General features: G+C 47.7%; 3 protein-coding genes and 1 long non-coding RNA gene across 7 annotated transcripts; 2 read left to right on the top strand and 2 right to left on the bottom strand.

Moving 5' to 3' along the window:
* Positions 1 to 365: 365 nt before the first annotated feature.
* Positions 366 to 5589, bottom strand: LSM2 (LSM2 homolog, U6 small nuclear RNA and mRNA degradation associated). Its single transcript, XM_019985752.2, has 5 exons — positions 5125 to 5589; positions 4457 to 4524; positions 1116 to 1146; positions 944 to 1003; positions 366 to 834 (listed from the first exon to the last, which is right to left on the bottom strand). Exons 1-5 carry the CDS (start codon positions 5572 to 5574, stop codon positions 709 to 711), a joined length of 735 nt encoding a protein of 244 aa, XP_019841311.1. The 5' UTR covers positions 5575 to 5589; the 3' UTR covers positions 366 to 708.
* A 931-nt stretch (positions 5590 to 6520) lies between these two features.
* Positions 6521 to 16540, bottom strand: LOC109577025 (heat shock 70 kDa protein 1-like). 4 transcript variants are annotated; one of them, XM_070778188.1, is made up of 2 exons: positions 16302 to 16540; positions 6521 to 8803 (listed from the first exon to the last, which is right to left on the bottom strand). In XM_070778188.1, exons 1-2 carry the CDS (start codon positions 16382 to 16384, stop codon positions 6865 to 6867), a joined length of 2022 nt encoding a protein of 673 aa, XP_070634289.1. In that variant the 5' UTR covers positions 16385 to 16540; the 3' UTR covers positions 6521 to 6864. The 4 variants fall into 4 exon arrangements, with proteins under 4 accessions (XP_070634289.1, XP_070634290.1, XP_019841307.1 ...); XM_070778189.1 differs by having other exon boundaries at positions 16285 to 16440; XM_019985748.2 differs by lacking the exon at positions 16302 to 16540 and adding an exon at positions 10750 to 10881.
* On the top strand, positions 10994 to 13363 carry LOC139178984 (heat shock 70 kDa protein 1A). The gene has a single exon (XM_070778191.1). The coding sequence runs from the start codon at positions 11151 to 11153 to the stop codon at positions 13074 to 13076; it is 1926 nt and encodes a 641-aa protein (XP_070634292.1). The 5' UTR covers positions 10994 to 11150; the 3' UTR covers positions 13077 to 13363.
* A 38-nt stretch (positions 16541 to 16578) lies between the features above and the next one.
* On the top strand, positions 16579 to 17424 carry LOC139178985 (uncharacterized). Its single transcript, XR_011563428.1, has 2 exons — positions 16579 to 16883; positions 16981 to 17424. It is a non-coding gene; the product is annotated as an uncharacterized lncRNA (long non-coding RNA).
* The last annotated feature ends 875 nt before the right edge of the window (positions 17425 to 18299 follow it).

The raw sequence follows: 18299 nt of genomic DNA, 5'->3' as shown, positions 1-18299 counted from the left end.
GGAGAATGGAGAGCAAATGAGTTCGAGGATCTTTCTCTCGTGACTAAAAGGGAACCTGTTAACCCTCCCTTTGTTACCTCCCTTCACCCCTCAAAAACTTATTTCCTCCAAGAGCAGGGAAGGCCCCCCCACACTGGGAGAAGTAGGAGTCACATACGAAATTAGAAAAAGAAAGCAGTAAGACTGATGCCAATGTTCAGAAAACACGGCATAGTCCAGTTGGGGTAATGCTATGGTTTATACCAGGAGTAGTAGCGGATAATGCTGGGGTAATTGAGAGTAACAGGGCTTGGACGAATTAAGCGCGCCTTTCCCACCCACTCTCCAGCCCCCTTCCCAAAGCGCACACAGAACCAGAACTCGAATTTGCTTCATAAATTTTATTCCCGATGCGGGATAGATTCCTTCCCTCCCCACAATAAATCACGTGCCACCCTGGAGAGATTTGACAGATTCTCCCACCACCTCCAGGGAAGAAGAGAAAGGCAGGTGCTGGAGACAGGGAAGGCTTCTCAGTTCCTCAGCCTACTCAACAGAGGACAGCCGCTCCCCATTATTAGCCCTCTCATCCACATTCTTTAAAAAAAAAAAAAAAAAAGCTTTTGCTATCAAAAAAACAAACAACACCTCAAGAAGTATGGGAGGGAGGCCTCCGGGCTGGGAAATGATGTTAAGGGTCACCAATGGAGGGGAAGGGAGGAGGAACTATCATTGCTTCTGCTGCAAGGCCTCCTTCCTTGCTGCATCTTGTAGCAACTGTGTGTCGACTTCATCTGCTGGCAACTGCACATACCGAACCACTGAGCCACGGATGAAGCAGTTCTTCACTGATAACTAGACAAAGATAGGCAAATGTGAAAACATCCTTAAAAAATGCCCTCTATCCAGCCAGGGACCCCCTGCTTTCTTTGAGAGGCGTTCCTCTTCTCTATCCACAACTCACCATGTGAGGGTATTTCTCAGGGTCTGTGACACTGATGTCAGTTAGTTTGATGTTGAGATACTAAGAAAAGATGAACACCATCATTAAAACTAGAGACAAGATGAAAGTACCCAGCTCTCAAGCTCTCCCGTATCCTTCCCCAAGACCCCATTCAGGGCCCTTATAATCTCACCTGATCCACAGAATGGAGGGTTCCACAGATGCTGTTATGGGCAAAGAGAGGGTAAAACCAAATTAATTTATACCAAAGTCAACACAGAGGTGACTTCAGAGCAGGGGATAAGAACACGGTTGGGGGAAGTAAAGGACTTGAAGAAACCAGAAAAGGTACAACCAGAAAGGGGCATGACTAAGCTCTGGAGTACGAAACAAAGTGCTTCCAGAGCAGTGTGTTATTTTAGACCTCACATCTCTTCTCCCTAAACCAACTCACTCTTGTGCTGCCATCAAACAATTGTTATGTGCCAGACCTGTATTCTCCATAGTATTTGTAATCTTTACAGCCATTTCATTAGGTAGCTATTATGAAACATCCAGGGGCCCAGAAACATTTTGTAACTTGTCCAAGTTTAGAACAAGGACTTTGATCCAGGCCTGTCTGACCCCCCAAATCATCAGTTCTTTTCAAATACTACTGCTTTGGAACCAGAGCCCCATATGTAATGTATATAAATTAACAAACTAGCAGTGTTCTTGATGATGTAGGCACAAGGGATGTCCTCTGCCTCAATCCATGAGCCCCCTGCAATGTTAAAGAGGGATGCCATCTAAATACCAGTGCTTCAAGCCAGACTCTCTCCCAATCCTTTAATTTCTGCTCATGATTTCAACACTCTCACAACCTCAAACCCTGTAAATCGAGGACCCTTCATGTCCTACAAATCCCCATTGTTTGCTGATGTCTAACATTTCTGCAATTTCTATAATTCTCTTTGACAAACCAAGGTCTAATGTCATTACAGTTCAATCCACGCTAGCCTCCAGCCTGGCTGCCTTCATCCTAACCATCCTGCATGTCACTCCCAGATTCTAAGTTCCTTAGAACCTGTTTCTCAAACACTAATGTGCGCGCAAAGATTCCAAGAATCTATGACAAAAGGGGAAACATAAGCTAGTGTAGTATGTGTATAGTGTGGTAAAGGTTGTCAATAGTTTTTTCTGTAAGAATAACTGCTCTTTAATTGCCTTTTTGTATTTAAAAATTGTTAATAGTTTTAAAACATCCTTATCTTGCCAAAATTCAAGTTGTCGGTTCTCTGTTGGACCCTAGTTTTTGTAAAATTCTAAGTATTTGAAATCCAGTGTCAGACCAACTGCCTCAGTGGTGATTTCCCCATATTCCTGGATGCTTAAAAAAAAAAACAAAAAAAAACACCCTTTGATGGTGCCCTATCACCTACTGCAGCTGTGAAATAACTTTCAGGAATGGCATAAAGTGGTAACTTTTCTTCAGTCCCTTTAGAATGAGATACTTGGCACAAAAGTGGTCTGACACCCAGCATGAGAGAAAGAGCACTTCTCCCAACCCAATGGATTACCTTCGAATCTTTTAAGTCCTTGCTTTAGGGTCTGAGGCTATAACAACAGTTATTCTTGCCATTTGCAAAACCCAGGAAGAAAAAAAGAGGAAAATAAAAAACAAGTCATCTTACAGAAGTGATGGAAGTAGTTGTGGTTTCCACACTTGTCTCTCTACATGGACCCAATTTATATGCCATCAATATCATATGCATTGCGGGTACCATAGATCAGAAATCTCTGACCTAAAAGGCAAATAAATCCCTTGCTTCACCATTCCACCATGTCAATGTTTCCCCCACTAAGAAATTACCTCACATAGAAATGTAGAAGAAACTGCTAGGGAGAGAATACATCGACTCAAACTTTCTAAAGGACAGTCAGGTAGTATGTTTTGATATTTAAAATGTACATTTCATTCAAAGCATTCTTTTTTTCTTCTAATGAAATGAGATGTATACAAAGATTTATGCTTGAGGATGTTCAGGGCAAAATCACTTGTAAAAACGAAGAACTGGGAACAGCCTAAGTGTCCAGCAGCAAGGTTTTGCTTAAATCAGTTCTAGCCAGCTTAGAAAAATGCTATTCAGACATTAACAACGTTAAACATCAACTTTATTGACATGGAAAATACCCACAACATACTGTTAAGTGAAAAGCAAGTTTCACAACTGCATAGAGACTACGACCCTGTTTTTAATTTAAAAAGAGGTGAAATGAAAGTTTCTCAGTTATGTCTGACTCTTTGCGACCCCATGGACTATAAAGTCCGTGGAATTCTCCAGGCCAGAATACCAGAGTGGGTAGCCTTTCCCTTCTCCAGGGGATCTTCCCAACCCAGGGATCAAACCCAGGTTTCCTGCATTGCAGGCGGATTCTTTACCAGCTGAGCCACAAGGGAAGCCCAAGAATACTAGAGTGGGTAGCCTATCCCTGCTCCAGTGGATCTTCCTGACCCAGGATCTTCTGCATTCCAGGTGGATTCTTTACCAACTGAGCTATCAGGGAAGCCCATTAAAAACGTATGGGGGTGGGGGGGTGGGGGGGGCAGATAATGGAATTTAAGTAAGTTCTGATTTTGTCTTTTACTAGTTGTGTAGACCTAACAATTAATTAACCAAGTTTCTTAATCTATCCAACCTTCAGTTTCCTCATGTGTAAAACAGCAACAATAGTGTATGCCATGTAGAGATGTTCTGAAAATAAAATGAGTTAAACAATTTATTCAGGCCTGTGTTAGACATTAGGTACACAGTGGTAAGCTGTGTACCTAATGCTCTTGGCCCTGTAGGAAAGACGGTTCCTAAACAGTTAATACATTTCTATGAAATCACAATTTGAGAAGCACCCACTAGCAAGGAAAAAGACTTTGTAACAGAAGGGTGTACTTGGCTAGAACCAGGAAAGTCCAGGGATATAGCGTTTAATCCAAGTCCTGAGAGATGATTAGAAGCTAAGGATACAAGGGGCCAGGGGATGTAAAACAGTACAGACAGAAGGAGCTGCACTGGTCTCCTGTGTATCTTTTATATTTTCTTCAACAAAAGCGAGATTATGCCACATATACAGTACTGCAATAGCTTTTCCTATTGGTATCTCATTTCTATGTAACAGCTATATTATATGGAAATACCACAATCGAACCCATTCCCTATTTATGGCTATTGCCCCCCCCCAACTTGTGTCTATTACACACACACACAAATCTACCAACATCTTTCTACATACATCGTTACTTGTGGAACTGATACTTCGATTTCTAGAAGTTGGGTCTGCCCTGTCTTCTCTCTGGTACTTACTACTTATATATTTCTTTATATTGTTTTCCAATACATGATACAACTCCCCAGCTAATCTGTAAATTTAAGGCACAAGTCGTTTCTTCCTTTTGTATCTCTCCCACCTTGCCTAGTGCTCAAATACTCGTCAAGTTAAACAGGTTCCAGGGCGCTTGGCACATCCACCCCCTACAAATTTGTGGGAACAAGTACCTACCTCAGGTCATTCTTGAGTTCCACGACCACATCCTTGCCGACAAGGGACTTGAAAAAGGAATAGAAGAGCTATTGGGCGAGAGGGGGAAAACCATCATATGGGAAGGGACATAGTAAAGAGGTGTGAATCCCTGCCAGTATTACCAAACATTGGCATTGGGATCCCGCCACATCTCTGGCAGTTCTCTAAACTTCACATGAAGGAATACTTCACAGGAATACACAGGAAGGAATACTCGAATGAACAGCTGCAGCCCTGACGATGATGCACACTACGAGCCCCTGACATAAAGCCCCAGAGTCATCTACCCTGCACACGTCGGGTCTGCCTCAATGGACTATCTCTCCTGGGGTCCTGCCCACTCCTCCTAGAGAATTGTACAAAGTATTCCACCCGCTCCTTCTCGGAGCCTGGTCTCCGTCAGGGAAATGCTCCTTGAGATCTACAGTCCCTGCTGACTCCCTCATAGGGGGTAAAAAAATTCCGTTTGCTTCCAAGTCTCTTCTCAAAGAAGTTGAGGTGCAGAAACCAATAATGGAGGGAAAAATCTAGGGCCCAACGCCAGCCCAGAGGAACAAAGCCTCCAAAGGGACGCCCACCCTGCCGCGAACCGTCCCAACCGCCCGCGCTCCCCAAGGGCGCCCCCTTGTGACGTCACGGTAACCTACCATGGTGCTTGCTCTCCGCCGGACCGGGAAGGCGCGGGCCGGGTGCCGTGGGCCGGAGGCCTGGCGGGAATTGGATCGCGAGCCCGCGCGTGGGGCGGGGTGGGGTCGCGCAGGCGCAGCGGGGTGGCACAGCGGAGAGCTCCGAGTGATGGAGGAGAGCGAACGGCTGGCTTGCCGCTCAGGGGGAGCCGGCCGGGTAAAACTGACGAAAAAGCCAAAGCCGGGAGAGGGGCGGGGCTTCCCGCCTTCCGACTTCCTCCCGGAGGGGCGAGCGCCCACCGCGCAGGCGCGGGCCCCAACTGCGCCAGGAGGGTCGAAAAGGCTTGGCTCACCGCCTCTTAGGTTTTTATTCCTTTCTATGACAATAAATTCACTTCCAGCCCGATTTGCTCTTACCCTAAAGACACTTCCTATTGCAGACTGACTGCCGGGGAGCTTGTGAAAATCCATGATGATTTGTACACTTTTCTCTGCATGCTACACTTGGGTAACAACAGCAACAAAAAAAAGATCAAGAGCCTGTACGCCAGCAAATCTTGATTTTATCAAAGGTTCCCAATAAACACATTACTCTCAGTCCACATTTCTTTTATACTTTGCCTACGGCTGTCCTATAAAGGACTGAGTAAAACAGAACACACTGGATCGGGGATAAAAATACCCATTCTAATATTTCACTTCCAAATATTTCCCTCTCAAACACAAAGGGACACAAATGCAGTAAATGCAGTTAAACATACTTATATCATGTTCCCCCAGGCTTGATAAGTATGCGAAATTATGACACAATAGGGGAAGGTATTTTTTAAGGAATAAGCTCATCATAAGTTTTTCACTTCTCTTCTTGCATAAAAGTACACATTTGTTAGTAAGTTTTTTAAGAAATATATTCAGCAAGTAAAGGACTGTAATATTGAGTGCCCAGGGGCTGGATCTCCTAGGCCCCACCTATGAGTGACATCAGGACAAGAAGCAGAAGTTCCGGTCCTTGCCCCAACTCCCCAGCTTAACCTGAAACACCTAAATCAGTCAATTATTTAAAAGCGGTCTCTAAATTAGCAGCTACTCTAACTGGGGAGAAGGCAATGACAACCCACTCCAATACTCTTGCCTGGAAAATCCCATGGATGGAGGAGCCTGGTAGGCTCAGAGTCGGGCCCGACTGAAGCGACTTAGCAGCAGCAGCAGCACTCTAACTGGGGCTAAAGGTTAAAGGTGCCTGATAATCAAAAAATTTTTTCCTTCTTCAATCAGCTCATGAAAACTCAAATACTTCGCCCTTACCAGCTTAATCATTCACAATTAGCTCACAAACAGACCACACGTGGTCACTCCACACACTCTCCCTTTCCCTACTTTACAAGATACACTCATAGTCTAAAAATACCACAAGTAATTTGCTTTAGGAACAAATTTACTGAGGGACAAATAACCATCCACACAGGAAAAAGGAAGTTGGGAAGGCTGGAAATAAATAACAGACATTCAAATTCTTCAAATGGTTCCGAGAGGTGCCTAGTTTTCCTAAGAGTCTCATTCCAGAGTCAGAAATTTGTTGGAATGTGTCAGAAAATTACTGGAGTGTGAAAAGATGGTATATGAGACTCCTCCATCAGAATCCAAAAGAGATGATCACTTACATTCAGGTCCAGTCAATTCAGGAATCATAACCATGTTTGAAGATGAGGGCAACAAAATTCATCTTAGAGGCACCCTAGAACCGTCCAGCTCCACATAAGATTAATCTACTTCTTCAATTGTGGGGCCTGTTGCAGCCCTTCCAGGTGTATACCCTGTTCCACAGGAAGGCCCAGTGCATCCTCCCTGATAGAGTTTTGTGATGATTGGGTTACACACTTGCTCCAATTCCTTTCTCTTATGATCAAACTCATCTTTCTCAGCCAGTTGATTGGCCTCCAGCCACGAAAGGACCTCATTGCATTTACTCAGTATTTTCTTTTTATCAGACTCACTAATCTTGCCCTGTAGGCCTTCATCACTCACAGCACTCTTCATGTTAAAAGCATAGGATTCTAAGGCATTTTTTGCAGCAATTTTCTCTCTCTGGACCTCATCCTCAGCTTTGTATTTTTCAGCATCCAGAACCATGCGCTCGATCTCTTCCTTGCTCAGCCGGCCCTTGTCATTGGTAATGGTGATCTTGTTGGCCTTGCCCGTGCTCTTGTCCATAGCTGTGACATTGAGAATACCATTGGCATCGATGTCAAAGGTCACCTCAATCTGAGGCACTCCCCTGGGTGCAGGAGGGATTCCAGTCAGATCAAAGCGCCCCAGCAGGTTGTTGTCCCGAGTCATGGCCCTCTCGCCCTCATACACCTGGATCAGCACGCCCGGCTGATTGTCTGAATAGGTGGTGAAAATCTGTGTCTGCTTCGTGGGGATGGTGGAGTTGCGCTTGATTAATACAGTCATGACTCCCCCTGCAGTCTCCAACCCTAAAGACAGGGGAGCCACGTCCAACAAAAGCAGGTCCTGTACCTTTTCAGACTTATCCCCCATCAAAATGGCTGCCTGAACTGCAGCCCCATAGGCAACTGCCTCATCGGGGTTGATGCTCTTGTTGAGATCACGACCATTAAAGTAGTCCTGCAACAGCCTCTGAACCTTAGGGATTCGCGTAGAGCCCCCTACTAAGACAATGTCATGGATTTTAGCTTTATCCATCTTGGCATCCCGAAGAGCCTTCTCCACAGGCTCCAGGGTGCCCCTAAACAGGTCTGCACACAACTCTTCAAACCGGGCTCTGGTGATGGATGTGTAGAAGTCAATGCCTTCATAAAGTGAGTCAATTTCCAAGTTGGCCTGGGTGCTAGATGACAGGGTCCTCTTGGCCCTTTCGCAGGCAGTGCGCAACCGCCTCACAGCCCGCTTGTTCTGGCTGATGTCCTTCTTATGTTTCCTCTTGAATTCTTCCACAAAGTGGCTCACAAGCCTGTTGTCAAAATCCTCTCCACCCAAGTGGGTGTCCCCAGCTGTGGCCTTAACCTCAAAAATCCCATCATCTATGGTCAGGACGGACACATCAAATGTGCCTCCACCCAGATCAAAGATCAAGACATGTCGCTCTCCCTGACCTGCTTTATCTAAGCCATAGGCAATGGCAGCAGCAGTGGGTTCATTGATAATTCTTAGCACATTGAGACCTGCGATAACACCCGCATCCTTGGTGGCCTGGCGTTGAGAGTCATTGAAGTAGGCTGGCACAGTGATCACAGCATTGGTGACAGTGTAGCCCAAAAAAGCCTCAGCAGTCTCCTTCATCTTAGTTAGTACCATAGAAGAGATTTCTTCAGGATAAAAAGCTTTCTTTTCCCCTTTGTAGGACACCATTACCTTGGGCTTGCCTCCTTCATTGATTACTTGGAAAGGCCAAAGTTTCATATCTGATTGCACGACAGGATCATTAAATTTTCTGCCTATCAGACGTTTGGCATCAAAGACAGTGTTCTGGGGATTCATGGCTACCTGGTTCTTGGCTGCATCGCCGATGAGCCGCTCAGTATCAGTGAAGGCCACGTAGCTGGGGGTGGTGCGGTTGCCCTGGTCGTTGGCGATGATCTCCACCTTGCCGTGTTGGAACACCCCCACACAGGAGTAGGTGGTGCCCAGGTCGATGCCGATAGCTGTTCCCTTAGCTGCAGCCATGGTTTTCCTAGGCCTGTGGGAAAAGAATGAGATAAAAGTTTTTCAGTGAGAACATTTTTTTATTTTCTTTAAATTTTTATTTATTTTTAACTGTGGTAAAACACACACAACATAAAATTTACCCTCTTAACCAATTTTTGGCATACAATTCAGAAGTAAGTCCACTCACATTGTTGGTCAACGAATGTCCAGAATTTTTATCTTGCAAAACAAATTTTATACCCATTAAACAACTCATTTCCCCTCTTCTCCCAACCCTTGGACCACCACTAGTCTACATTTTTTTTTTTTTGGCCTACTTTTTGTCTCTCAGAATTTGACTCTTCTAAGTACCTCACATGAGTGAAATTATACACTATTTTTCTTTTTGTGACTGGCTTACCTACCATAATATCTTAAAAATTCATCTACTTTACAGCATATGTCATAATTTCTTGCATCTTTACAGCTGAATAACTTTTTCTGTATGTATATACCACATTTGTTTATTCATTCTTTCTGTGGCACTTAAGTGGTTTCCATTTTATGGCTATTATGAATAATCCTGCCATATAATCCCTGTACAAATATCTCTTCCAAACAAGGTTTTTGGACAAGATAGAAAAACTCCTAGCTAACAGGAATGAAGAGGGAGGGCAGTGGCATATTGATTTCAATTCCTCACAGGGCCTGACTCCACTGTCCTGTGTCTGTGATAGCTTACTCCTTGAAGGAAAGTTATGACCAACCTAGATAGCATATTCAAAAGCAGAGACATTACTTTGCCAACAAAGGTCCATCTAGTCAAGGCCATGGTTTTTCCTGTGGTCATGTATGGATGTGAGAGTTGGACTGTGAAGAAGGCTGAGCGCCGAAGAATTGATGCTTTTGAACTGTGGTGTTGGAGAAGACTCTTCAGAGTCCCTTGGACTGCAAGGAGATCCAACCAGTCCATTCTGAAGGAGATCAGCCCTGGGATTTCTTTGGAAGGAATGATGCTAAAGCTGAAACTCCAGTACTTTGGCCACCTCATGCGAAGAGTTGACTCATTGGAAGACTCTGATGCTGGGAGGGATTGGGGGCAGGAGAAGGGGACAACAGAGGATGAGATGGCTGGATGGCATCACTGACTCGATGGACGTGGGTCTGAGTGAACTCCGGGAGTTGGTGATGGACAGGGGGCGAGTCATGGGGTCGCGAAGAGTAGGACACGACTGAATGAACCGAACTGAATATGGTACAAGTCTCCTGCTGAACTAATTATTTTAAGTTCTAGTCTCCTCAAGAGACATCACTCTCCACAAGTGGGTTTAGCAACCCTGTCGGTCGTCTTTTACCCTCTATTAGGGATTGTTGAGATTTCGGCCAGTCTGAAGAATGCCGCTAAGAACCCAATCAAGCCCTCATGAGTTTTCTCAGGTAAGGTGGTGCTCTCTAAGACTTTCTCTAATCTTCTCAAAAACAGAACTCCTGTTATCTGGAGACAATAACCTACCAGCTCCTTCACTTTTTTTTTGGTAGCTCTAAGCAATCCAGCCACGTTTGCGGCCCTTAAAGGATGCCCCTTCCCTGACTAGCCAATGCCCCCATACCTATATTTAAACAAACTAGAGAAGTTTCCAATACCTCCTCAAACCGGGATCTACTAGTCTTGCCTATTGCCAGCCCATTCCAGTCACAGCACTTGTGACTCACCTAGTGTCCCGCCGCCTTCGATCCAGTTTGATACGGTTCGGATGGGGAGCCCCTATAACTTGGGGCTCCTTCAATAGCCAAACTGCGCAGGCGGTGTCCCCCCACCCCCCACCCGCCCCGCCCTGCGACTTTGAGCTGGGTCCAGACCTAGCATCCTAATTCTCTAATAGCCCGTGAGGTCAGAGGCAGCACCTCCATTGTAACGCGACTAGAGCAGGGCGGCGTCAACACCACCGCCCGAAGTCCCGACCCACCAGCCCCTCCTACCGCTTCCCCTCCCATTACCCCTTTCCGAGACAGTGCCAGCTAGCAAGTCCCAGAAGAGTCTGGAGAGTTCTGGGAGGAGTGGCATCCAGGGCGCCGATTGGTCCCAGAAAGCCAGGGGGCAGGACTTGAGGCGAAACCCCTGGAATATTCCCGACCTGGCAGCCCCACTGAACTCGGTCATTGGCTGACGAGGGAAAAGGCGGGGCTTGATGAAGAATTATAAACACAGAGCCGCCTGAGGAGAAACAGCAGCCTGGAGAGAGCTGATAAAACTTGCGGCTTAGTCCGTGAGAACAGCTTCCGCAGACCCGCTATCTCCAAGGACCGCCCCGAGGGGCACCAGAGCTTCACGTCGTTGATCCTGTGGGCCGTTTTCAGGTTTGAAGCGTATCTCGGAGCCGAAAAGGCAGGGCACCGGCATGGCGAAAAACATGGCTATCGGCATCGACCTGGGCACCACCTACTCCTGCGTAGGGGTGTTCCAGCACGGCAAGGTGGAGATCATCGCCAACGACCAGGGCAACCGCACCACCCCCAGCTACGTGGCCTTCACCGATACCGAGCGGCTCATCGGCGATGCGGCCAAGAACCAGGTGGCGCTGAACCCGCAGAACACGGTGTTCGACGCGAAGCGGCTGATCGGCCGCAAGTTCGGAGACCCGGTGGTGCAGTCGGACATGAAGCACTGGCCTTTCCGCGTCATCAACGACGGAGACAAGCCTAAGGTGCAGGTGAGCTACAAAGGGGAGACCAAGGCGTTCTACCCGGAGGAGATCTCGTCGATGGTGCTGACCAAGATGAAGGAGATCGCCGAGGCGTACCTGGGCCACCCGGTGACCAACGCGGTGATCACCGTGCCGGCCTACTTCAACGACTCGCAGCGGCAGGCCACCAAGGACGCGGGGGTGATCGCGGGGCTGAACGTGCTGAGGATCATCAACGAGCCCACGGCCGCCGCCATCGCCTACGGCCTGGACAGGACGGGCAAGGGCGAGCGCAACGTGCTCATCTTTGATCTGGGAGGGGGCACGTTCGACGTGTCCATCCTGACGATCGACGACGGCATCTTCGAGGTGAAGGCCACGGCCGGGGACACGCACCTGGGCGGGGAGGACTTCGACAACAGGCTGGTGAACCACTTCGTGGAGGAGTTCAAGAGGAAGCACAAGAAGGACATCAGCCAGAACAAGCGGGCCGTGAGGCGGCTGCGCACCGCATGCGAGCGGGCCAAGAGAACCTTGTCGTCCAGCACCCAGGCCAGCCTGGAGATCGACTCCCTGTTCGAGGGCATCGACTTCTACACGTCCATCACCAGGGCGCGGTTCGAGGAGCTGTGCTCCGACCTGTTCCGGAGCACCCTAGAGCCCGTGGAGAAGGCGCTACGCGACGCCAAGCTGGACAAGGCGCAGATCCACGACCTGGTCCTGGTGGGGGGCTCCACCCGCATCCCCAAGGTGCAGAAGCTGCTGCAGGACTTCTTCAACGGGCGCGACCTCAACAAGAGCATCAACCCCGACGAGGCGGTGGCGTACGGGGCGGCGGTGCAGGCGGCCATCCTGATGGGGGACAAGTCGGAGAACGTGCAGGACCTGCTGTTGCTGGACGTGGCTCCCCTGTCGCTGGGACTGGAGACGGCCGGAGGCGTGATGACCGCCCTGATCAAGCGCAACTCCACCATCCCCACGAAGCAGACGCAGATCTTCACCACCTACTCGGACAACCAGCCGGGCGTGCTGATCCAGGTGTACGAGGGCGAGAGGGCCATGACGCGGGACAACAACCTGCTGGGGCGCTTCGAGCTGAGCGGCATCCCGCCGGCCCCGCGGGGGGTGCCCCAGATCGAGGTGACCTTCGACATCGACGCCAATGGCATCCTGAACGTCACGGCCACGGACAAGAGCACGGGCAAGGCCAACAAGATCACCATCACCAACGACAAGGGCCGGCTGAGCAAGGAGGAGATCGAGCGCATGGTGCAGGAGGCGGAAAAGTACAAGGCGGAGGACGAGGTCCAGCGCGAGAGGGTGTCTGCCAAGAACGCGCTGGAGTCATACGCCTTCAACATGAAGAGCGCCGTGGAGGATGAGGGGCTGAAGGGCAAGATCAGCGAGGCGGACAAGAAGAAGGTGCTGGACAAGTGCCAGGAGGTGATTTCCTGGCTGGACGCCAACACCTTGGCGGAGAAGGACGAGTTTGAGCACAAGAGGAAGGAGCTGGAGCAGGTGTGTAACCCCATCATCAGCAGACTGTACCAGGGGGCGGGCGGCCCCGGGGCTGGCGGCTTTGGGGCTCAGGGCCCTAAAGGGGGCTCTGGGTCTGGCCCCACCATTGAGGAGGTGGATTAGGAATCCTTCCCTGGATTGCTCATGTTTGTTATGGAGACTGTTGGGATCCAAGGCTTTGCATTGCCTTATATATCTGCCTTTCATCAGCCATCAGCTATGCAAGCTGTTTGAGATGTTGAACTGTCCCTTTTATGAAATTAGGAACTCTTTTTTCCAGAGTCTTAAGTATAGAGCTGAATGTATAGTGCCATCTTTTGTCAGTTTCTTTTTGTAGTATTCATGCCAAACTCAAGCTATTTTTCACCCGTTTCTGTTTACTTCCAAGTAAATAAACTCAAATAATTCGAGTGATGTTTGCTTCTGTGTTTTTATTTTGAAGTTAGAAGGATCTGTAGAGGTTGTCTGTTTTACAGTATCCAAAAATGAACTGCAATTGGCCTCTTAGATAAGGTCAGGGATCCAGAAAAGAAGAATACAGCATTATGACACATTTCTTTTAGGCAAATAGTATCCTTGGGAAACATAAAGCTGCTCATTTGAATGGTTGTGTTTGTGAATCCAGAAAATGTTAAGGGTTACTGGCATGATAGCCTCAAGGTTGGGCGGGGGGTCCATACTTTACGGGTGAACTCAAAAGGTGCCTGTAGTGGCAGTATTCCTGGAGAAGCAGGCAAATAAGAGGCAGTTAGATTGGAAGTCATGGGTGCTGCTGCTTGTTAGTACAGGTGATACCTTAGAGCCTTGTTACTTAATCTAGATTCAGCATGAAAGAGAAGGTGAGTCCTAAATTGGCACTGAGGAAATGTGAATTCTAGTACTGGCTTGCCTAATTATGCATGATTGCGTTAGCCACTGTGATCCTCAAGTCTCACAGTTTAAAATGGAAGGGTTTGGCCTGATGCTAAAGTTTAATTTCTTAAAAGAATGCTGAGATAAAAATGCTGCGTTTCCAGTACTGGTTACCAACATTTTAAGTATCCCAGTGAGTACCTTAGAGAGGTGTCACTGTTTCATGCCCCAGCAGGAGGACGGACCCCCAGTATTTCAGTGTGCTTACCTACCAGGTACTGTACCAGGGGCCTTTTACATGTTTATTAATTCCCATTCCACCATATTGAGTATAGGCAGTGTTTGGCTTCCACAGGTGGACGTATGTGGAGACTTAAAAGTCACTGGCTTAAATTTATTTCAAGGTTAAAAAAACGGGTTCAGGGAAGATGTTGAACCTGGATTCCAACTGAGGTTTTATTGTTTTTTGCTCTGCTGCCCACAGGGCTTTGTGCATGTCTGGTTCTGGGTTCTGGGTCTACCCTAGGTTTCACAATCGGTAATCTTTCTGCTTTGACAATGTATAATCCTAAACAACTATGTCAGATAATACGGTTAATGCTAGAGGTTTAATACTGGTTAATTTAGAAGAGTGATTGAAAAAACCTGCAGCACTGCACCAGGAAGCCTTAACCACAGGCTTCCTTCCCCTGCAGATGCTTCTTGCTTTAACTGTTGCTAGAATTCTGGGAAGAGTCCCCTCCACAGCCTGTTTGTGGGAAAAGGCCTGGCACAATCCTCACGACTTGGGGAGTGAGCCCCTTTAAAAGTCAATTGTATCTGGGGATTACAGAGATTCTGGAACCAGGTGGAAGTGGTGATTGCACAAACTGGGCTAGGTACCACTAAATTCTACACTTTAAAATGGTTTATGTGAATTCACCAAAAGTAGTTTTTAAAAAAAAATTGTGTCAACATTCTGGAAAAACACTTTGTGAGTGTGTGTATCTCAAGGCCCACCAAATCTTTCACTAAATACTTGCATTAGAAGAAACTCTTAATATTAATGGTAATAACATGTAGAGGTAGACCTGTCCCTGTAAGTTTGGAAATGGAAATCTAAGAGATGCTTAGACTTGCAGGCCAGCATATAAACACAGGTTTAATCCTCAGGGTAGGTGAACTGTAGCACGGTGGACTGTAGCCACAATGTGAGTCACCCTTCATGGGGATATGCGGTTGGAACACGACCTCCTCTACCCCCACAGAACTGCAGTACCATCTGTGACTGTCATCTGCAGATAATACAATAACTCTTGAAGCAGTCACACTACTTTAGGGGGAGGTGGCAAGGGATGGGGAGGGTGGGTGGAGATTGGGAAAGACCTAACAAACACCTTTGATAAGAGAGATTAGGGAAATCTCCAGAAATTAATTCGGAGAAAATGAGTTCCTATGGCTAAACCAGTTAAGATTATCAGGGTGTTTTATTAGGAAGTCAATATATAATGTTACTGCACAGTCCCTTGCACAGACTACTTTGAAAATAATCACCTTCAACATGAAGCTGAGGGACAAAGAGAATGCAAAGTCATTCCTGGAGAAGGTGATTGCGGTAGCAGCAGGAACTCGGGGTGGGGGTGGGGGGGAGGAGGTGCATCAAGGAAAAATAATGGTCGATCAAAAAGCATTTTTAAAATCTAACACCTTCCCTAATTCCAATCTCACCTACTTCCCTATGCCAGCCCTGAAAAATTAGATTGTTATGGTAATGTGACTGATTTTAAATCCAAGATACTACGTTATTAACACATAGTTACTCCTGGTGTTTAACTGGATTCTGTCATTAAAAATGAAAAGGATACCAAAGCAATAACATAATTGTGAGAGAAGTGCACAGAAGCATGGGCTTTCAGTTAAAATAAATGGTTTTCAGGTGAAAAGTCAACACTGGCGATTTCTGAGGGGGCGAGCCTCAAGGTAGGAATAAGAAAGGGCAACTGTCATCATTCTTTATTCCAACTGATCACCTTAAATCCATCCCCAAGGGTCACCCGCAAAGTATCCAGTGCAGTTCAGTAGGATATAGCAACCCCATCAGTCCTCTCCTAACTCCAGCTCACGTAGAGACGTTAAGGGGTCAGGTATCGCAGCGAATTCGGGATGCCGAGCCAACCTGCCCCACCCCACGGGCGCCAGTACCGCCCAGCAGGAAATCGGAGGAAAGGGCACGGCGGGGAAGGAGGGAGGGCACACAGGAAATACAGGGTAAGGGGGCGGGGGAGTCCGGAAGATCAGAATCACCCCAGAGGATCTTCCACCTTTTTACCCATCCAGACGTCCCCAGGAGAGCCAGGGACTAGATTCGGGAGATGGGACGGCGGCAGAGAGAAGACAGCAAGCTCCCAGCTGTAGCCAATCCCTGCCCAGGGCTGCGGCGCACCCGCCTCGGGCGGTGGGGACCTTCTAGCTTCTGGCAACCCCAATCCATCCGACTTACTTGTGTCAGTTACAAACCTGTCCGGTGTTTTCACCCAACATATTAGCGAGTTTGAGGGAAACTCTAAAGGTCTCTCCTTTACTGACTCCTTTAATCCCATTTTGAAAAAGACAACCGAAGAACGCCGGCACCGGCCAGGCAACTCCGCGGCCAGCCCCGCCGTCAGGCCCCGCCCCGCTCCATCGGGGTCTTACTCGCTCTGGCTCCTTGCCCCCGTTTCGGGCTGTGTCAGGAACTTTCTGGAGCTCTCTGGGCTCAGAGGCGGGGACTGGCTCGTAGGAACACTCTTCAACAAACAAACTGCCCCACCCAAGTCTCCCTCCCCCGCCCTTCGCCCCCTGCCCCGCCGCCACCCTAAGACTTCAAGCTTAGTCACGGCTCTACATTTAGCTTCCAGAAGATTCTTGCTAGCCTAGCCCTAGTAACGGGGCTCCCCCTCCCTTCCTCTGTTAACAACCGACCAGTCTGTGATAACGGGAAGGGGAGACGGTCCTGGGAGAACCTGGAAGGGCTGAAAAGGTGGAAGTGTGGGTGTTGGCGGGGAAAGCGGCGGAGCTGGGGTGCGTAGATAGGCGTGAGTCAGAAGCAACAGCCTGGAGGTGAGTCTCCGCAGGTCACACACCCCCATGGTGCACGTAGAGCCCTGGCATTCACTCTTTACTGTCGTCCATGGTTGTTTCTGTTCTTCTTTTACAGAGCGTGGAACGATAGGGTTTATGTGCCAGCATTGAGAGGAGTCCAAAGTAGAAAGTAGGCCGACATGTTAGTTCAATCACCGGTTCCGTAATTACCTGTCTGGGTGATCTGGCCAAGCCACGAAACCTCTGAACCTTTGTGCTCATCTTTGAAAACAGAAAGGTTTGGCTGAAGGACTCTGCCTAAAAATCTCAAGATAGTTTTTATGGTAAACTGAAAGTATTACTATCATAGTCCTGGTAGTAATCCCCAACCTTGTAAGCACCTCAGTAAGAAATGATTGAGAGATGAGACTCGAGAGAGTGTTACTCCAATAAAAGAATGAAGGGCACAAACTTTTGAGTACAACTCTGTCACAGGCACTGAACTAGTCTTTTAAATATTGTCTTTGTAATCCATGATGGTATCATACTATGAAATAAATATTAATTCTAATTTATACAACTTGTGTAATTTAGTTCATTTACACGTACTTCATTGTTAAGAAAGAAAAACAGCTTCAACAAGGAGATAGAGTCCAGATACAAACCCAGGTCTTCCCTTTCCCAGTTTTTTCCCCCATGCTGCTGGAAATTAGCAGAGTTCCCAGGCCTTTGCCACACTTCCCTGGTGGATCAGAGGGTGAAGAATCTGCCCACAGTGCAAGAGACCTGGGTTCTATCCCTGAGTAGAGAAGATCCCCTGGAGAAGGGAATGGCGACCCACTCCAGTGTTCTTGTGTGGAAAATCCCATGGGCAGAGGAGCCTGGCCGGCTACAGTCCACGGGGTCACAAAGGAGTCGGACATGACTGGGTGACTAACACTGTCAGGCCTTTGCCCTTTGAAGGTTACAAATGCCTGGCTCAGGGCTCGCCTGGTGGCTCATCGGTAAAGAATCCGCCTGCCAATGCAGGAGACACAGGTTCTATTCCTGATCCAGGAAGATTCCCACATGTCCTCGTTCCAAGGAGCAGCTAAGCCTGTGTGCCACAACTATTGAGCACGTACAGCCCATTCTCTGAAACAAGAGAAGCCACCACAATGAGAAGCCTGCTTACCCCCAACTCAACTAGAGAATAGCCTCTGCTCACCACAACTAGAGAAAAGCCTCTGTAGCAGCAGAGATCTAGCACAGCCAAAAATAAAATGAAAAAATGCCTGGCTCTAGGTGTCACATTGTTCTCTTTTGCTTCTGTCTGAAAAACCTAGAATTATACTGTCTTTTAAAAACAAATAGACTTGAGAAAAACCATACTGGATGAAAAACTGTAGGAAAAAGGAGAGAGAACAAAAAAAGATCCTGCAACTTCAGGGTGAGGACGGCTCCCCCCGCCCCACC

This window comes from Bos indicus, chromosome 23 (assembly GCF_029378745.1).
Source record: "Bos indicus isolate NIAB-ARS_2022 breed Sahiwal x Tharparkar chromosome 23, NIAB-ARS_B.indTharparkar_mat_pri_1.0, whole genome shotgun sequence".
Classification (NCBI taxonomy): Eukaryota; Metazoa; Chordata; class Mammalia; order Artiodactyla; family Bovidae; genus Bos; species Bos indicus.
The sequence above is the reverse complement of the archived record's forward strand: the minus strand, read 5'-3'. Positions and strand labels throughout refer to the sequence as shown.

Bases quoted from the DNA above. Each gene is read 5' to 3' on its own strand.
- LSM2 (XM_019985752.2), bottom strand. From the start codon at position 5,574: ATGGATTTTCACAAGCTCCCCGGCAGTCAGTCTGCAATAGGAAGTGTC. The intron at 1,147-4,456 runs GTAGGTACTTGT...TGCCCATAACAG, and splicing joins GAACTCAAGAATGACCTGAG to CATCTGTGGAACCCTCCATT. The intron at 835-943 runs GTGAGTTGTGGA...ATCTTTGTCTAG, and splicing joins CTGAGAAATACCCTCACATG to TTATCAGTGAAGAACTGCTT.
- LOC139178984 (XM_070778191.1), top strand. From the start codon at position 11,151: ATGGCGAAAAACATGGCTATCGGCATCGACCTGGGCACCACCTACTCC.
- LOC109577025 (XM_070778188.1), bottom strand. From the start codon at position 16,384: ATGGGATTAAAGGAGTCAGTAAAGGAGAGACCTTTAGAGTTTCCCTCA. The intron at 8,804-16,301 runs GTTTGTAACTGA...CTTTTCCCACAG, and splicing joins TGGGTGAAAACACCGGACAG to GCCTAGGAAAACCATGGCTG.